This window comes from Ciona intestinalis, chromosome 4 (assembly GCF_000224145.3).
Source record: "Ciona intestinalis chromosome 4, KH, whole genome shotgun sequence".
In the NCBI taxonomy this organism is placed as follows: Eukaryota; Metazoa; Chordata; class Ascidiacea; order Phlebobranchia; family Cionidae; genus Ciona; species Ciona intestinalis.
This window is the reverse complement of record NC_020169.2, coordinates 1,637,715-1,656,576: the sequence shown is the minus strand read 5'-3', so window position 1 is coordinate 1,656,576 and position 18,862 is coordinate 1,637,715. Positions and strand designations below refer to the sequence as shown.

The following is an 18,862-nucleotide window of genomic DNA, read 5'->3' as shown; positions in this document are numbered from 1 at the left end:
TAGGTCCAACACTAATACCCATACAGCCATACTGATAGGCATATGCGTAGCTTGGCAAGATACTTAACCACAATTGTTTTGACCTGAGTGGGGTTGTCAGAATGGTCAGCTATACAGTAAAATAATTACCAATAAAGTTACACACATGCTAACTTGTAAGCAGGCACTTGAAAACTTGCTTTGCAAGGAGAAATATTTTTATAACTGAATGTTGAGGTAATAAGCTAAATACTAGGGGTTCTCTGGTAAGAACTATGGAATAAAATACAATTAAAACACCATTTAGACTCAATACAGGGATTGAGGTAAATCGAAACAAATATAAAAAATCACAACGGAAGATTTCTTACTGAAGCAAAAGCTCTCATCATCACAAACAACTGATCAGGAGTTGGTTCTTCAATTGTTTTAAAGACTTCATTAATTAGATTAGTGTTCTTGGATTGGTTTCTTCTTGTTGAAAAAATCTGGTTTAAAAACTTTTTAGAATCTGTGCTTAATTAGAGCAATGGTTCTCAACCTTTTTAGCTTATAATCCGGTAAAATTTAAAAACAAATTTTGCGGACTGGATTTTCATAAATAAAAACAACCTAAAATGTAATAACCTCAAAAGTAAGCAACTTAAAAGCAAAGAATGGAAACTTTAATTTAATAAGAAATTCGCTGCTGTACTTTTGATATTAAAAGTGGTTCCATTGAAGTTTCTTGCATTTTGCAATTGAGTTTTTGTTATATATTTGGTGGACAGGTAAAAAAGTTGACGGGGCCTGACATCGGTTCACGAACCGCCAGTTGAGAATCACTGTATTAGAGTAAGAGTGCTGGAGAACGTGAAACTTTGGCAAATTTGACCCGAAAACAAGTTTCTACAACTGTAAAGGTGCTACTACTGCCACATAACAACTAAAAACATATTTATAAACAAAGAAAAACCTAAATATTTTTAATACCTTAAAAAACAAAGTCTCGTCTAGAGAGGCATGTGTTATTGAATATTAGTACTTGATTTAGACTTACTGTAGATGGCCACCTTTTAGTCGATTTTAATTCATCTGTACTGCATCTGGTATAAGCTAGCAAGCCAAGTAACTGGTTAGTAGTAGATGTTGGAACTTCAACAGAAGTTTTGTGAAGGCGTAAATACATTTCACCAGATTTTTCAACCTAAAGTGAAAACAACAACCGTTCAATCTACACAGAAAACTAAAAAAAATGTTTTAAAAAAAGAGAAAACTACCTCATACATAAGTCATATTTCCAGAATAAATTAAACATAAAACAATAAAAATTTCACAACACCCAAAATAAACCAAATTTACCTTTTTCAACTCCAATAATTCATTTAAGGAGTCTACTGAATCTGAGAAGACTTTCTCTTCTTTTTTTTCCACATTGTCTTTGCTCTTTGCTCCATCCTCCAGAGCTGGCAAATCCTCGTCAAAGTTTTTCATCCAGGTTTCAACATTGGTTGCATCCCAGTCGTCTTGGAAATATTCAGGGTGGTTTTGGATTATGTACTCTGCTGCTGCTTTACCACTCCTAGAAATATCATTGTTTGAATGAAGAACAACTATTGGTTATCATTGCGACATTGCGAGAACTGTTTTTATAATTTGATGAGGTTTAAATTTAAATTTGAATAATCACCCTCTGACTTGGAGCCCCTTCGTAAAAAAATTAACATGTTTAAATAGAAAACCAAAAAAATAATCACCCACAAAGTAATACTTGATCGTGGTAACTCGTAAGCTGGCATGATATGAAACAGAACACCCGTGTTATAAAGACTGTCGTTTTCCGACCGAGCCAGGATAAAGCAAGTTACATTTTAAGAATGACACATGTTGGGGATATACACAAACTAAAGTCTGTCAGTGGATATGGCATGGGAGCACAAAAATATGGCGGTAATTAAAATGGTCTAAATACCCTAAAAAAATGTAGCGAATTACTCAGTTCTCAGAAATCACGACAGTCCTATAGATATATATATATATTATGTGGAAAAAGTTTTAAATATAATAGCAGAACCTAAATTTTCTAGTAAAAAGATATATATATATATATATAGCATCTCTTACTTTAAAGCAGCTGTGTCCGTTTTTTTCGACAATGTTCCTTTAGGCCAATAATCTGGTGTTTCAAGGGTATGGTTTGGAAGATGTATTAGATTAGTGCTACCTTCAAGTGCTTCTAGGACCGCCTTTTCATGCCTGGCATCAAAGTAATAGTTATAGTTTTAGTATGACTGTTTTATAGTTTGATATAAAACAAAAGGTGTTTAAGAGCGGTAATATTTTACAAAACAGAAATTTATGATATTTGACTAAAGCTGTTTTAAAATGTTCCTGATTTCTGTTGAAACACAACGTTGTTCTTTAATAGCGTAACATTTTGGCCATTTTTTTATAACTACTATATATTGAAAATGGTTGATATGTTCTCATATTACCATGTACCATTCTGCAGAGTGTGACAAGTGAATGAGCGACTTAGTTTACAAACTCATGATTATGCACGACACAATTTGTCCTATGTATGCCAAATGATTGAACAATGAAAAAAATACGTATTAAATTAAGTAGGGTTTCCTAATGTGGCTTGGAAATGTACATGTTTGCACGCCGATTTTTGATGATTGCACGCGCTTACACGAAAAATAACAGCCTTGCACACGCAAGATCTCTTCAGGAATTGCCATACTCTGCAGACTGAACCATGTACAATCACTACATAATGTAAAGATATGACAACATACCAGATTTTCTTCTTTGGAACTTGAACCGATGCTTGTAATTGTTTTTCAATGATACTTTTAGCATCATAAACTAAATTCGTCGATGCTTCTTTGTTTGAAAGAAGATTAGATGTGTGATATTTACGAGTAGAAAATCTAGAAACCAAAAGTTTTACAGTGCATTTTATTACGTTATATCGAAAGTTAAAATATGGTGTACAACAACTAAACAGCAATAAATTTACCTGAAGAAACGATGAATTCTCATAGACATGCTGTTTGGTGTGGTAAGAACGATTTACAGATTCACGTATATTAAACTATCCTACTTTCTATAGTGAGTTTGTTTACAAACTGCCATCCACAGCTTCTTGTATTTCAGATTTTTTACAACTGTTTTGTAATCACTCAACCGTAAAAGTGACCATGCGTATTCATAGAAATCAAAGTAATGTTTTTGCTCTTACATAATTTAGAACACCTGTATTTCAGTGCCTCTAAAGAAACACAAAAGAAAATGTATTTCAGTGAAATGAATGTATAAACTTGCTTCCTCCTCGCGTGACCGGAAAACGACAGTCGTTATAACACGGGTGTTCTGTTTCGTACACCTCGTGCCAGGCTGACGAGTTACCATGTATATATGTAATGTTGTGGGTAATTGTTTTTCATACACATGGCTGACAATTTGTACGACCCACAAGTGACCTAGGTCAGAGCAATCGTTAAGCTTGCCAATGACACATACACCCACAATGGTAGCACCGACGAGCCTTGAACAAAAAGTTAGACATGCGCGCTAAACCATAACTGTGCCACGGTGCCGACCCAATAGCAAAGCATATAGAACCAGCTTTTGCAGTTGACACAGCCTGATCGTAAAGCAAAGTTACAATGAACAACGCCATCTATTTTCAGGGTATATTGTATTTGGAATACGAGAAAATACTTTTGCAAAGCGGTTTATTTACTATGGAATATACTGCAGGGTGTGATGCCACGGCGGACAAGCCCAAATAACGACAGGTAAACTCAGCAAAAGTGCAAATAAATAAGTATTGTTAATGTTCGCCATGTGGAAGTAAATACAACGTTTTTTTCGTTCACTTATTAAGAGTTGAAACATAATACCACGAAGTTGATATATAGTACGGTGGGGTAAGATAGGACATCTTTAGAACAAAATACCCGAATCCTGTTTTAAACAATTAACATCGGTCTAGAGAAGTCGTGGGGATACGGTTTTATAATACTTTAAAAGTTCTTTGTTTACTACCAAGTGGGACGAGAGAATAGAGGGAAAACGTATCTTATCTCCCCCCACTCTACTGTATTTCCACTGGCAAATACAGCACAAAAGTATAGTAGGATGGGGGAAGATGGCACACCTTTGGCGCATAATATCCGAATATCCTGATCGTGTTTTTAAACAGTTAACAACGGTCTACGGGAGTCTTGAGCATATAGTTTTATAATTCTTTGAAAGTTCCTTGTTTACTACCACATTGGACAATAAAATAGAGTTATAAAAGGTGTCTCAACTCACCCCATCCTACTATATATATACGGTTACACAACAAAAGTTACTCATTCATCTTAAAATTGGCCTACATCTGAAATTGTATGGGTAATGACGACACTTCGTATTTTGTAACATTCTAAGCTATATATGTATTGCAACGTGTTTCTAAATTATTTGAAGGCAATGCTACAATACAATGCCTTTGGCCGTAAGCCCTGAATTATCATACTACGTCCACCTATCTCGCATGGCACTGCACAATAACTGCATGGCATCCAAATATGGGATTGTTATCATACCCAATACCACTGTTGAAACCTGCTACCTGGGTCGCAAGTTTTAAGAAGGAGTTCTGGTTTTCCGTCTTTACTCATTGAAGCATGCAAGCATTTGTCGTTCATGACGCTTTGAATCGTCCCGTCCTATATGTGAATGAAATTATAAATAATTATTGCAAACACGTACGTACGAAATAAAGGGCGCAGAAAAAAAATACATTTAGAAAATAAATAAAGTTTTTTTGCTGTTGTTGCTGTCAGGCAAAACGTAAAATACAAATAAAAAGTTGTTAGTAAAAATAAATAAATATAGTAGGCTGGGGGAAGATGGGACACCTTCAACACATAATATCCAAACATCCTGATTGTATTTTAAACAATTAACAACGGTCTATGGGAGTCGTGAGGATACGGTTTCATAATTCTTTGTTTACTACTTAATGAAACGAGAAAATGGAGATAAAAGGTGTCCCATCTTCCCCCACCCTACTCTAAGTGTAACTTGTTTATCCTGGCGTGGCTGGAAAACGAAAGTCGTTATAACACGGGTGTACACACCTCGTACCAGCTTACGAGCAACTATATGTTACTTTATCAGTGCGATTATTTTTTCGAAAGTTTGGTCGGTTATGTCATATATCCTAATGATGTTTCTCCATATAGAAAACTTAAACTTTGGTGGGATAAGTTTTTTTTCACCAAAATAACTATACTTGTTTATATTTACACAAAGATTTCTTCAAACCAAAAATTTTTGGCTAACTAGATTATTTGTAAGTAATACGGTCCACAATATAAATGAATAAATGAATGAATGTAACTTGCTTTATCCTCGCGAGGCCGGAAACGAAAGTCGTTATTACACGGGTAGTACAAACATTAACTTAACACACATATTTTTTGGTGGAAACGTAATGTCGCATGGCACTTACGTGAGAATGTACCCACTCTTGGGAAGCCGGAGAGTCCCTTTGATCAGGCACACAGTCAAGCATGGTGATTGTATCATCTTCCACGGCGCTCATACACATCTCTTTCTCAGAGTTAAAACGAACTTCACGCTTTGACGTGTACTCAAAGAACTGAGAAAATAAGGGACATATTTAGAATAACCATTTACCGTGTTTAAAAACAATATATATTCACAATTTAAACATAAAATATCTTTAATATTACAAAGTGTTTTTTTTAATTTATGCGAACCAATTTAATTAAAAAAATTTAAAAAAAACAGATTAAAATTTCATGAAACTGCCTAATCAAAATTACTGACGTGAATGAAACAAATTGTTGTTAACAAAACTAGGCAAAGAATTACAAATTACATTATAGCATGCAACACTTCACCCAATACAAAATACCAGAACACAGCTATGTGGTTGTAATTAACATGTAATTAACTCATAACCATTAACGCAGTATTTGTAAACGAATAGAGAACTTTTTACATGTTATGTATAATTCTGTTTAATAATACTTGAAATGTGCCAACTCTAGCCGTATCATGTTGTCCTAACACTAAAAGGTCAAATAAACGCGTTATTAAAACGTACAGACTGTTATAAAAAATCCGCCAAAAAGACGCGTTAATCTTTTTTCACCAATTGACTGCTGCGTTTTCATATCATTACACGAGCATACCGTATCATAAGTAAATGCTAAACCGTCACCAAAGACGCAAATTACTAGTTGTCCAATTACGAAGCGGTGTAAAACCCGATTGTCACGGCACAGGTGCTCGTTAAGTTCAAAACCTGCGACAGCCATGTTCGACAATGCCTCACTATCATTGGTCGGCCAAACCACGTGTTTTTGAGCTCAGCGAAGCGTGCCATCGGTGGGTCGAGGTTGGCTCGGTAGTCAAGACACGACAACATACCCTTGCTATGTATCTGGGGTTAAGTATTGGGTGAAATAGTGCAGGAAATGGGGCAAGTAGGGGTTGGCATTGGGCCCCTTAAACTTTTTGGGAAAAACCTTCCAGTTACCCAGCCCTCACCCCTACTGCTTGGCCCCCGAATTTTTACCTGATTACCCCCTTGTCCATGGCAACCAAAGATGGAAACCCGGCCCCCTGTTGGGTTATGTTGGGGAGGAGCATAATCTAAGCAAAAAGATGACATCCCACTGTTTCGGAACTAAAATATATAAGTTTAAATAACATGTGAAGGACTGTAGGTCGGTTTAATATGTAGTTCAATTAATAAAAAATGGTATACGGTATTTTGTTGCACCATATAGGATTTTCAGATCGTAAGACAAACTACTATTCAAACAATTTTCAATAAATCGTAAAAGGATCTAGTTTTTGTTACGATTCTTTTAACAATTTCAATCACGCACGACGAGCCTATTAATTAAAGCAATATACAGTAGGGTGGGAGAAGATGGGACACCTTTTCATTCTATTAGTTCGTCCCATTTGGTAGTAAACGAAGAACTTTTTAAGAATTATTAAACTATACCATGATGACTTCCATAGACCGTTGTTAATTGTTTAAAACACGATTACGATATTTGGATATTATGTGCCAAAGGTGTCCCGTCTTCCCACACTATACTATATCAGCCATAAATCATGGAATTTAACTCACGGCGCCATAGTAACCAGGCCTATCCTCTGGCACATGTAGATCCGGGTACACGTTATCCAAATACCATTTAAAGTCGTGACATTGAAGACTGTTGCGAAGGTCTTTACGGGCAGAAATGTCACCGTAATTTTCCTGGACAAAAAATCATTAAAATTATGAATTCGTTTAAATCAGTCACGGTTGCCAGACCGCATTAAAAATGCACGCCGTCATGTAGCACGTAATAGAAGCGTCTCATAAAACGCGATTTTACGGCAAATTACTCACAGAGCAAATTAAACCCGAATAAAATAACGTTAAGAGGTTATATCTACTTGACCTCGGTCGAAAAATAGTTGAATTGAATGAAACAATTTTACGTCTGTTTTAATTTGGTAATTTGACCCCGATCGATTTTACGTCAAGATTAGAATCCTATTTCTCGTGGCATTATACGCGTCCATAGTAGTTTATCAACATTTAAATAAATATATTCTGTATTTATGTGTATGGGTAAGGTCCTATACTGTGAGGCACGCAAAATAAATATTTTGTAATTTAAATATATCATATGACAGGTCTAATGATACAAATAATTCAAAATGAAATTTAAACGTCAAAATCTTTCGTTTTCGTCAAGATTTGTATGTACTGAAAATGGCCCGAATATTCGCTAATTCCCAGAATACACAGCGTGGCTCGACATAGGACCAATAGCGGTATAACCCATATAAAAAAATCAACATAATTTGTCTCTTCGAATACAATAAGAAAGAAGATCAGGTCAATTCATACAGACAGCATTTAACAACAAAACGACAGTCGTTATAAAAACGCTGCGGTGAAAAAACTACTTAAGTAAAAGTGTGAGATAAAAGCTTGGCTGCTAACCCACAATACAATATAAACAGTACAATATCACAGTTTCTGGTTTGACTTACTTTTGAGGCTGGAGGGTTCCTTATGTAAAAATGCCTTTTATAATCGTCCATCCAAACCTCAGCAGCTCTCAATGTATTAGTAAGGAACTTAGGTCTCGGGTAAGGAGATTGCTTTGGAAACACATGACCGACATGAGAGCAAGGTATTGTTTCAAGTTTTCCACCACACATCCATGTCTGTAGGGTAAAATAGAGAGTCTCGGATTACATACTTTGTTACCACCCACAAAGTTACATATACGTGGTAACTGGTAAGCTAGCACGGGGTGTATGAAATAGAACATCCGTGTTAAAAAGACTGTTGTTTTCTCGTGATATAAAGCAAGTTGCGTGTACATACTTTTTGGGTTGTTTGAAAACGGTTCGTTCTCAAGAAGATTTTAAATAAAGTTAGAACGATGCGGGAATTAACGTTTAAGCGACGATCGTTGTAGTAATATGTAAGACAATATATTGCAATCTTTCACTCCACTTTATTGTCCCCATTTGGTGGTAAACAAATGATGTTTATATAAGAGTTATAACCGTATTGTCCCTACTTTAAACAGTATTGTTAATTGTTTAAATACGGTTGGGAAATGTGATATTACGTGGAAACGATAATACGATATCAATCCTACTTCACCCTACTATAATAGAAACTAAAACTACTATAATACAATTTATTAGTTTCATTTAAAAATGCATTGTCAAAGTTCGCTAACGCGAAAACAATATAAATCGTTAATTTCGTGTAAAATGGTGATTGAGCTTACCCTGAACGAAAGTTCCAAATTCTCTCCTCCCCAAATTTCCATCCCCGCGTCGTAGGTTCCTATGCGAGTGAAGTACCTCTTACTCACTGCGAAAAGACCCCCAGCCATCGTGGGCGAACGTATGGGGTCCACGGGACTCTTCCTTCGTTTCCTCTCATGGTCTGGTATGGTATGCCATTGAAACGTCAATCTCCAGTCGAAGCCACCGATTTGAGGTTCGTGGCCACCGTAGTAGTATCTGTGGTTTGCCAAATCATACGTTAGTGGTTACGTGCGTTTAAGTGTTTTGAACGCAAGAGATATGCGTGAATATAATACGTATATGCAAGTAAGTAAGAAATCCTGTTTTATAGGAAAAAGCACACGAAATTGCGCAATTTACGTTGTTTTGGAAATGTGTTAAAATAAAAGCCAGATTGCTTGAGAACTGGCAACTAAACAATTTGTACAGGTGTGTATGGCACACAAACAACTTATATATCGCCGTGGGCGGGAATGAAGGATGAAAGTAATTGCAGAACGAAATTTTGGAAAAAGTCCAATGAAGCGTTGACGTCAATGTAGTTTATGACGTTTATCTTAAATTTATGATAACCAGTTTTAAATAAAGCAGACTGGATAAAAACAAACTTTTGTTACAAAATATAGTAGGATGGGAGAAGATAGAACACCTGTTAACTCTGTTTTCTCTTCAAATTTAGTAGTAAGCAAAGAGCATTTAAAAAATTCTAAAACTATATTCTCACGACTCTCATAGACCGTTGGTAATTGTTTAAAACACGATTAGGATATTTGAATGTCCTAAAGGTGTTCCATCTTCCCCCACCCTACTATATATATACGTTTAACTGCAAAGTCTATATAGTGTTCGAAATTAACTACAACGTATGTATCTTTTGGGGACTTAAATATTTAAACGATTTTCCATGTAACGAAAGTACGAACTGTACTCACTCGAATGTGTTCCAATCTATCGTGTCAATCACTGGCACCACAATCACCGATTCATCTTCCATGATTCTCTCCAATAGCGGTTCCAACCATCCTTCCACGCACTCACAGTGGCAATCCAGGAAAGTAAGAACTTCACCTGGATAAAAAGGGTTAGGTTAAGACATGCGGAATTTTGTTGAGAAGACATAACATGAGCACAATTTTACATAACCTAATTAATATTACATTTTTTTATTTATTTCTTAAAAACGATAGCGATTCCGAAGATCATATGGTAGGGTGGGGCAAGACGGGACATATTTAGCACATAATATCTAAATATTCGGATTGTGTTTTAATTTTAAACAATTGACAACGACGAACGTTCTATGGGACTTGTGAGGATACAGGTTAAAAATTCTTTGAGTATTTACTGTCTACTACCACTACCAAATGGAACGAAAATAAAATCAAACGGTATCCCAACTTTCCCACCTTACTATAAATTAAAAAAACGAAGAGAAGGAAAAATACATGTTATCGTCTTTACTGATTTGTATATCAGCAGGTAATCACCTCTTAAAACAAAACTAATTTTATTAGGCGGTATTACAGCATATTTATGAGCAATAATAAAACAGACAAAGCTGGCCTAACCATAGTTCAACGAGCACAAAGTCTAAAGGTCTATTTGCACAGGTACAGTTTGTCCCGCTTAACTATAAAGATACGCTTGTACTTTTAAATAAAACAGTGGCACGATTTGCACCATCTGTATTTCTGTGATGAGCATATATGGCAATACCTTTCGCAAGTGAAGCTCCGAGTAATCGTGCTCGGACCAAACCTTCTCTCTTCGTTGTTCGTACTAAACGTACACGAGCCAAGGCTTTGAGAAAATCCGCCAATTTGTCCTTTAGATAAACTAGAAAAAGATAGAGAATGCGTGAAATCATTTTAAAACTAAATTATCATATACAAATCAGGAAAGAGTTAGACTATAAGTTCTACTTCAAGCTAGTCTTTCAAGCATATTGTGAACTTGCATATAGATTGGTGAGGTAAGATGGGACATGTTTTTCATTCTCTTTATATTTGGTAAAAAACAAACGGTAATTACAAAATATATAACAGTATCCCGACTCTAAAACAGCGTTGTTAAATGTTAATAACAGTAATAACACGATCAGGAAATATCGGTTTCAACTGCTAACGGTATCCCATCTTACCCCACAGTATTATAACTAGTTTTCAGCGATAATACTTGGCTTTGATTTGTAAAACCAACCTTTGTCACTGTAGTCGTCCACGAGAATAATTTCAGTGAGCAACGCATCTGGTGAATTATGTAACACACTAAACACTGTACGTATTAACGTTGACCATCCTTCGTTATAAAACGCTATCACTACACTTGTAGTGGGTAAGCTTCGATAATCGAACGGCCTTCTTGATTTACACCTGCATACATACAAACAATGTTAAAAGAAATAGTTACCATTACGCACAATTTTCATCTGATTCAGAAAGCAAAACGAGCATTACAAAATTTGGTTGTAAAAAATTACAAAAAAAAGATTTCAAATTAAGCCATCTAGATTCTACAACGGAACATTCGAAAAAAGAACAATACATAATACATATATTTATATTTCTTTTGAACAAGGCACACTTTTTTTCTTTTGGTTCATTTAAGCCAGGGCAGGACGTTGATTACCCCAACATTTGCAAGGCTAATTTTTAATCATTCAGAAACAAATCTAAAATTACAGGGCTATAGATTAAACGTGAAAACAACACACAGCGATATACTACAGTCACTAAATGCAGTGGATGGTATATTAATAGCATCGCCGTATTTTAATCACGATCGATTATTTGATTAATGTCTGTTTATTCGCCATATATAACGCAGCTATGCAAGGGAAGTCGGATCAGGAAATGAGACGTATACTGCACTATAGGTCGCTACATATACCACGCAATAAAACAAAAATCGGTTAAGCTCAAAGTTCGGGAGAGCTACTGTTATAACGGTGGTGTATATAAAACCTAACCATGGTATATAGTACTGTAGGATTATGGATGAACCAAATGGGACAGGAAAGACAATGAAAGCGTGTCCCATTTTACCCCACTCTACCACACGTTTCTGTATTATCTGGTATTCTAGGTAATAAGCATTTTTATATATCCGGACTAACAAAACGATCAACAAGGTGTCGATTTTTGGATGCAAGTTTAGTTATCAAATGTAGTAAAGTTTGTTTATTATCGTAAACCTTGATCGTATGCCGAAAACCGAATGTGGCAAGCATATTGTATAAACGCACATCCAGTGGCATGTATTTAATCCTACGGTACTTATAAACGTACAATATAATGTAAAGTTTTTGTGGGAATGTGTTTTTAAGCACTTAACCACTGACTTAGACGATAGGTGTGCCTCCAGATTCGGGCCCAAAACCGTTTGCTTATCAAAACGACGCGTTCTCCTGGTAATTTAGTAAACAAACGTTTTTTATATAGTATATTTTACTAATGTTCAGAATATGTACATGTAAGAAACGGATAAATAAAAACACACGGTGTATAGCTTTCCGCTATAACTGAACCTGAAAGACTGGGGCCAATCGTTTTATTCGAATATAACAACAAATCACGGGATTGCAATTATAGGCGAGGTATATATCGATTATGGCATTTAGAATGCATATAGCTTTCTTTCTATACTACGTAGAGCGACGTGGACTTGCAGATCTAATATGACGGGATAAACAAAGTGATCTACATACACGCGAACCATGAGTGACTTTAGACTTAAATTATTTATCGATACAACCGTGCCAACATTGTATGCGACGTTTCAACGTGCCCGTTAACCTCACTTCGATCAAAACGTAAATTTTACCAAGTACGATCGAAGGAAATGAATTTAAAGTAAAATCGATGGCGATGTAAACTAGCAGACGTCAAACATAACATAGAAATACGAAACCAACTTATGCTGTAAGTTTGGCTGGGGTATACTATATGTTTAGTTCTTTAAATATTTTAAGTGCGAGCCGTTTACGCCTACGTGAAAAGCCGCACATGATAATGGCATAAAAGCATTATCCACTGTTGCCTTGGGATAATAGAAAAGAAAGGTAAAGTGCTATGGAAATGCAAGACTTAACTCCATCGATTTAAATTAACAAACAAGTCGACACAGTCGAGTCATTTTCGGCTTAGTTTATAAAATGCACCATCGTGTTTGTACAAAATTCGAAAACTATTAAACACTCACAGGCGTATACGGTCGGACAATAAAACAACCATGTAAGAATGTCCAAAAAGATATTATCTTATCTAGCAGACTTGTGCCTTGCAACTAAACTGCATAGATATAACCATATAAGCTTGTTGCGGCCGAATCCTGATTTTATCTTACTGTCGTAAGTAATTAAGTGATGTGTAGTATTTATAAACACCCTACGAGTTTTCCTGGGTCATATAGCATCACAAATTGGCATTCGCTTTAACGGTGTAACCGCGACTAAAAAATCAGAAAAACATTACTCAAATAAAAAAGAAGATTCTATTAGTGAAGTAGCACTCCCACTCATCATATTGTCTTTTTCGAATTGTAACCAATAATACGTTGGCTGAAATGTGTACAATTAAAATATACAATTTCATTTCCAAATACTGATTTTTTTGGTCAAAAATAATACCCAATTTTTTTAACGTTGCCTCTGTCGTACGGGAAGACTTTCGAAAATACATTATGCCTGACGACAGCTACAGCAGGGAAATAATGTTGTTTATTTGGGGACCTTTTAAAAACAATTTAATCATTTAAAACGCAAGTTTATAAGGGAAAAAAACGGAAACTTGATTTTTCTGCTCCTACTTCACCTCGATAAGCATCTTGTCGCTTGAGCGGTTGTCATGAGATGAGTTTGATAAAAACTAACTTGACGCAGTTCCCGAACTTGACCCCACCAAATCAAGATTATACGGAAACCGCCGCACGATTGGTAGTTGATAAGTTAACGGAATTACCCTTGTTTGCGCATTAAAATACCGTTTACGTAACAGTCATAACCAAAAAAGACATGTTTAAAACTTGGGGGAAATTTACCCCCAGCGGCTGTGTTGTAACTTTTAACAGTTGCACAAACATTAATTTTGATACGACTTACATCTCATGTCTCGGGTCTTGAAGTCTTCGGTGCAATGAAATGCGTTCACTTACGAATTGATTGACCGCGTAAGTTTGAATGCTGTCTTCTTGCTGTTTCGATACTTCTGGGCTCAAATTTAGAAGTCTGACCGCCGAACCCCCCTCGCCGGGTCCGCGGGGATCAATGTCTGCAGGTCTCGATAATGCGGGTTTGAATAAGGACCTGAGATTGTTGCAAAGTCAAGATTTAATCTACCGTAATAAACAGGTTCTTAACGATTCTATATATATTGCTTTAATGAATTATACATGGGGAAACGGCGGGACAGAAAATGCGCCTGCAAATTCCACAGTAGAAGACGAAATGCGTATGTTTTATTAAAGGTATAAACCCGAATGCCATGGGGCGAGATAATGAATTGTGACACATAAAATTGTTGATACTAAATCGTGTTTCATTGGTACCAACTTTGTGGCAAAAGTTTTGTTTGTTATTTTTGAGACCTCAACATGGAGTCAACAGTAAAAAAAAAGCCAACAACAAAATTACTTACGCATAATCGTCCTCTACTACATTTTCCCGCTTTTTTTCGATGTGTTTAGCTTTGACGTCAGTGAATTCGTTGACGTCATTGTCACGTAGCGCGAAATAAAACACAAGTAAAAGAATAGCGCATGTCGATATAAATACAATACGCTGGGACCTTCCTTTTCTGCAAGTAACTACCCTCATAGCAAATTTCCTAGAAATATAACTAACTACTCGGTGATTTTAACTTACACCTAAATTGAAAAAAAAAAGGGTTTAATGCATGTTAAATGTCCATTATGCTTTATAGCGATGTTTTATGTACTTGCCTAACCACCCGTATGCTCCATATAAAATATATGTACAGCCTATGTTTACTAAATATAAATAGAGGACCATAGCGTAACGACGTTTCATTGCTTAGAATTAAAAGAACTCTTGTACTTAACGATATTACAATGTCAGATGTAAATGCATTTTGAGTGATTGTATCAATTCAGTTAATATACGAAGTTCCGTTAATAAAGTCTAATGGCCATAATGGAGCGTCGCAGATATTTCTTGAGACCATATCCCACTCGTTTAAAAGCCACTGCGGTATTCTAAGTGCTGAGAAAACCAAGCTACTATCTTTTGGAACCGGATACTTCCCGGGACTTGTTTTTGTGTTTATATAGCTACCTATGAGTATTTACAGTTCTACACCTAGACCACTCACACTCAGTTAAAACATGAAAACAGACTCACAAATAGCAACGTATATACGAATGCATTGCATAATGTTAATGAGAGAAATCACGCCTTCCTCAGTCTTGTAGTCACGTAACAACATACTAATGACGTGTTTCTGTTATTTTGCGATGTGACGTATTAGAAAACATTCAACTGCTTACACGTTCGTAATGGAATTTCGGTGGCGTAACACCTTCTTTCTTGTTTACCAAACGCGTACATACTTATTAATACAAATGCTAATTACCGTTTCCTTTACTGCCAAATATGCTCCACTTGTTAAAACCACAATCTAATCTTACTGTGAGATTCTCACAGGACCACAGTTTAGAAACGGTTTGTATATTTAAACTGCCGAACACACAGTCGGTACAAAACACACTGAAACGTCTGGCTTTTCACTATGAGCGTCTATCCAATTAAAGTACAAACTCCGGATAAAAATTGGAATAACTGACTTGGTATTAGCTGTGCCTGTATCGCCTGCATGCACATGTCTCAGTCATACTTTAAAAGGATATAAAGTGAGCATGATTTGGCCGCGCAACTCAGTCCATTGTTGCGTCACGGCAGGATTACTGAAGCGTTACTGTACGCGCTCGCATGCACACACGTGTAATCAAACAAGCGCCGAGACGGAGTTCAAACAGAAAAGCAGATCTATAAACTAAAAGAAGCAACGTGCGTTTACCAGAAGATCTGTCAGACTTTGTCTAAACTTTGAAAATATTCTAGTTGCCTAAAACAGATTGCGGATTATACAAACACTGTCGGATTTTGTGGCTATTATCAAATTCAACGGTGTAGCATTGTCTATGTCGCTGTTCCGGCTTGGAAAGGTGATTGGGTTACACAATGAACAGTCTTATGAATATCGGCTCAGTCGGTTTATCTATACTATAGGACAAATAAACCATATGGCGTCTACATTCAAAACACAAAACTAAGCCGTAACATGAAAATAGATAGAGGACTATACCTGTATGCTACTCGACTACACATGAGCTTACAAATAACTACATTGTCTTAAAAAAGGCTATGTTGGCATTCCAATAAGTTGATCTTTTTCTTACAAGCTGTTTTCTTGTCAGAAATAACGTCCGACCAGTGTATTCACGTTTTGGCTTGGCAATCGTCTGTGGTCATCCAGGTTTTGTTAAAACGGTCCCTTATGTCCAAAACGCAGCTAATGGCCTAAAAGTGTTCAATTGTAAACTGAATATTGTTTCCCACTATCCAATAGGGAATAGCTTACATTTCTTGCGTTGAAATTACAGTGTACTATCTAGGTTTTACATACGTCTGATTTAATAAAGTCTAATTGGCGCAAATTTCACAACAGACTAGTGTATTCTGTAATTTCTGGAAACTACCTATTTACACCAAAACCTCCTTACAGATATAATCTAACCATAAGACCACGGACCACGCAGGCCTTCAGAGACCTGTCGGATTGACGCAAGTTGCCCCGGGGTACCAGCATCTAAAAGCCACTAGAATGAATATATACGCCGGTCCTCCAGACCTATTATTACAGCCTGCTAACCAAGTATGGAATACCCCTCACCCGGTTGTTATAACAACTTGGATAGTCACCTTTACCTGTTTTCCATTGCTATCAATACCACTGCGGTAGGCCTTCATTCTAATGACGGTGATGCCTTACACCACACTCACACCATTGTTACCTTATACACCNGAAAAAAATCTAAAGAAACTTGTCGTTAAAATACAGGGTCTTTGCACAAAGACACATGGCGTTGCCTGCTTCTCTAAAAAATAAAATACTTTTACAGATCTAAATGACCGACATCAAAACATGTAAATTTACGTTAAAATGACTAAACTACTTCATTATAATTATTAAAATCCGATTACACTGAACGCTCTGCGACTTTTTACAGGATGACGAACTAAGCGCTATATAAGCAGAAAACAGGCCGTGTTTTTGTAAAAGTTGGGCTACATTTGTGATACAATCAGAAACGTCGCTATATTAAGACTTCCGTTTAATCTGATTCTAACGGTATCTGATTGTAAAAGTCCACGCAAATACTTCATACTGGTAAAACTGATATTCCCGGTCCGTCGTATTTGTGCAATTTTAAACAACCAACGAGCAACAAAAGTTCAACTCCTAACCTAACATACTTTAGTATCAATTGTACTGGCCATTTATGTTAACGCTCAGTATGCAAGCCTCCTACATTACCCAATTAATAATTGATTATCGTGAGAAACACACACCTGCAAAACGCAATTGCTTTGATGATGGGAAACATGTGCAAATTTTGTCGTGAAAATTACATGCCTGTTAAAGAGCGGAATCGAGTGTTGCAGCGTTCGTCTGAACTCTTGATTATGATACTATGAAAATTGCTAACACAGACGCAAAGCTAAAGTGTCTGACAATTTGTGGAACCGCAATAAGTTATAAGTGCCCAATCTGCTCTTTTAACGCCAATCAAGTACTCTCTATTACTTACCTTGGCTAAAGAGCGTAGCTTGTTCGTAATTTTATTTCTTCTGGAGATGTAAATGATGTGAAAAACAGGCAATAAATGATTCATTACGTCACAACGCCGCTTCAATATCTTAGTCTCCCGTGTTTCGCACATGTCGATGCGCCGACGAGGTGGCCGAGTGGTTAAGGCGATGGACTGCTAATCCATTGTGCTCTGCACGCGTGGGTTCGAATCCCATCCTCGTCGATTGGGGATGTAGCTCAGTGGTAGAGCGCACGCTTTGCATGTGTGAGGCCCCGGGTTCGATCCCCGGCATCTCCATTTTTGTATTTACTCCGAAAAGAGTAAATTAAAAAAAAAGAACATTTTCGGCGTTATATTTCAATTAAATTTTCAACGCTTTAAATAGTTTACGGTGTTTGATAACTGCGTTATATATTATTAAAAAGAACATAAGATTTGAAGCGCGGTGATTTTAACTTAAAATAAGTAGGTAAAACTTTTTGCTGATTTTAATCTATTCGCCTAAACCAAAGAACACTATCCTTTGCTTAAACAGTTCATGGCCTCTTAGAGATATCTCTAGTAGGCCGTAAACAGTTCAACTTATGAAGGGCATACTTTTTAGCAATAACATTTGACCAAACATGGCGTACATAACGACAGACTATTTCACAAAGACTTTGGTATGGCGTTCAAAACAAAACAAAAAAATCAAAGTAAGTCTTTCTTTAACCTTCAGCGTTGCAGTTCCCTACTTCCAAAGAACACCAAAGTGTGAGAATAACTAAACGTTAACCTGAAATAAATATAAGTTTAAAGATTAAGGTCAGTTTTCAATGTTAATAGATATTAATATTATTCTTATTTAATACACAGTCAACCCTATCCCTATGTATCTTTTACTGTCTGTATTGCATATGTCTGGTCAACACAGAAGAGCCCGATGCCCGAGAGAAGCTGAGCATTTAAATAAGTTACGAGGGTTAGAAAGGGAAAACTTCTTTTACTTAAAGTAAATAATATTTTATTTGCCTAATTGTAGATGTGAAATGTGACTTCCCACCCTTCAGCCGATGAGCAATTTCCCTTTTCTAGTATAGAAGGGCAGAAAGCTCCTTTCGTCTCAGCTTTCCTATTCCTTTTTGGTATTGTAGTGTCTATTGCATTTTTTAAGAACAGGATGCATAGTTACCTTATTTTTTAGGTGGAAAGATATTTCAATTTT

At 36.3% G+C, this 18,862-nt stretch overlaps 2 protein-coding genes and 2 non-coding genes across 6 annotated transcripts in view; 2 read left to right on the top strand and 2 right to left on the bottom strand.

Moving 5' to 3' along the window:
* The window catches only part of LOC100179249 (pentatricopeptide repeat domain-containing protein 3, mitochondrial), a gene marked incomplete in the record, with an annotated part of 7,115 nt that extends 3,828 nt beyond the window's left edge, over window positions 1–3,287 (bottom strand). Inside the window, 5 exon segments of the mRNA XM_009859979.3 lie at window positions 1,019–1,165; window positions 1,321–1,540; window positions 2,083–2,214; window positions 2,760–2,894; window positions 2,984–3,287. Of these exon segments, the coding sequence (XP_009858281.1) occupies window positions 1,019–1,165; window positions 1,321–1,540; window positions 2,083–2,214; window positions 2,760–2,894; window positions 2,984–3,012 (663 nt within the window).
* Window positions 3,288–3,645: 358 nt separating this feature from the next.
* Window positions 3,646–14,696, bottom strand: LOC100176918 (polypeptide N-acetylgalactosaminyltransferase 4). 3 transcript variants are annotated; one of them, XM_002121094.4, is made up of 11 exons: window positions 14,463–14,696; window positions 13,928–14,131; window positions 11,029–11,201; window positions 10,546–10,665; window positions 9,762–9,897; window positions 8,808–9,045; window positions 8,053–8,229; window positions 7,133–7,264; window positions 6,566–6,676; window positions 5,471–5,620; window positions 3,646–4,682 (listed from the first exon to the last, which is right to left on the bottom strand). In XM_002121094.4, exons 1-11 carry the CDS (start codon window positions 14,639–14,641, stop codon window positions 4,554–4,556), a joined length of 1,749 nt encoding a protein of 582 aa, XP_002121130.1. In that variant the 5' UTR covers window positions 14,642–14,696; the 3' UTR covers window positions 3,646–4,553. The 3 variants fall into 3 exon arrangements, with proteins under 3 accessions (XP_002121130.1, XP_018667212.1, XP_026690044.1); XM_018811667.2 differs by lacking the exon at window positions 6,566–6,676; XM_026834243.1 differs by lacking the exons at window positions 6,566–6,676; window positions 7,133–7,264.
* A 3,102-nt stretch (window positions 14,697–17,798) lies between these two features.
* Window positions 17,799–17,880, top strand: trnas-gcu. The gene has a single exon. It is a non-coding gene; the product is annotated as a tRNA-Ser (tRNA).
* Window positions 17,881–17,883: 3 nt separating this feature from the next.
* trnaa-ugc lies at window positions 17,884–17,955 on the top strand. Its single transcript has one exon. It is a non-coding gene; the product is annotated as a tRNA-Ala (tRNA).
* The last annotated feature ends 907 nt before the right edge of the window (window positions 17,956–18,862 follow it).

Coding starts and splice junctions, on each gene's coding strand:
- LOC100176918 (XM_002121094.4), bottom strand. CDS start 14,641: ATGAGGGTAGTTACTTGCAGAAAAGGAAGGTCCCAGCGTATTGTATTT. Junction 10,666..11,028: donor GGACGACTACAGTGACAAAG/GTTGGTTTTACA, acceptor ATCTTTTTCTAG/TTTATCTAAAGGACAAATTG. Junction 9,898..10,545: donor CGGAGCTTCACTTGCGAAAG/GTATTGCCATAT, acceptor CTTTTTATCCAG/GTGAAGTTCTTACTTTCCTG.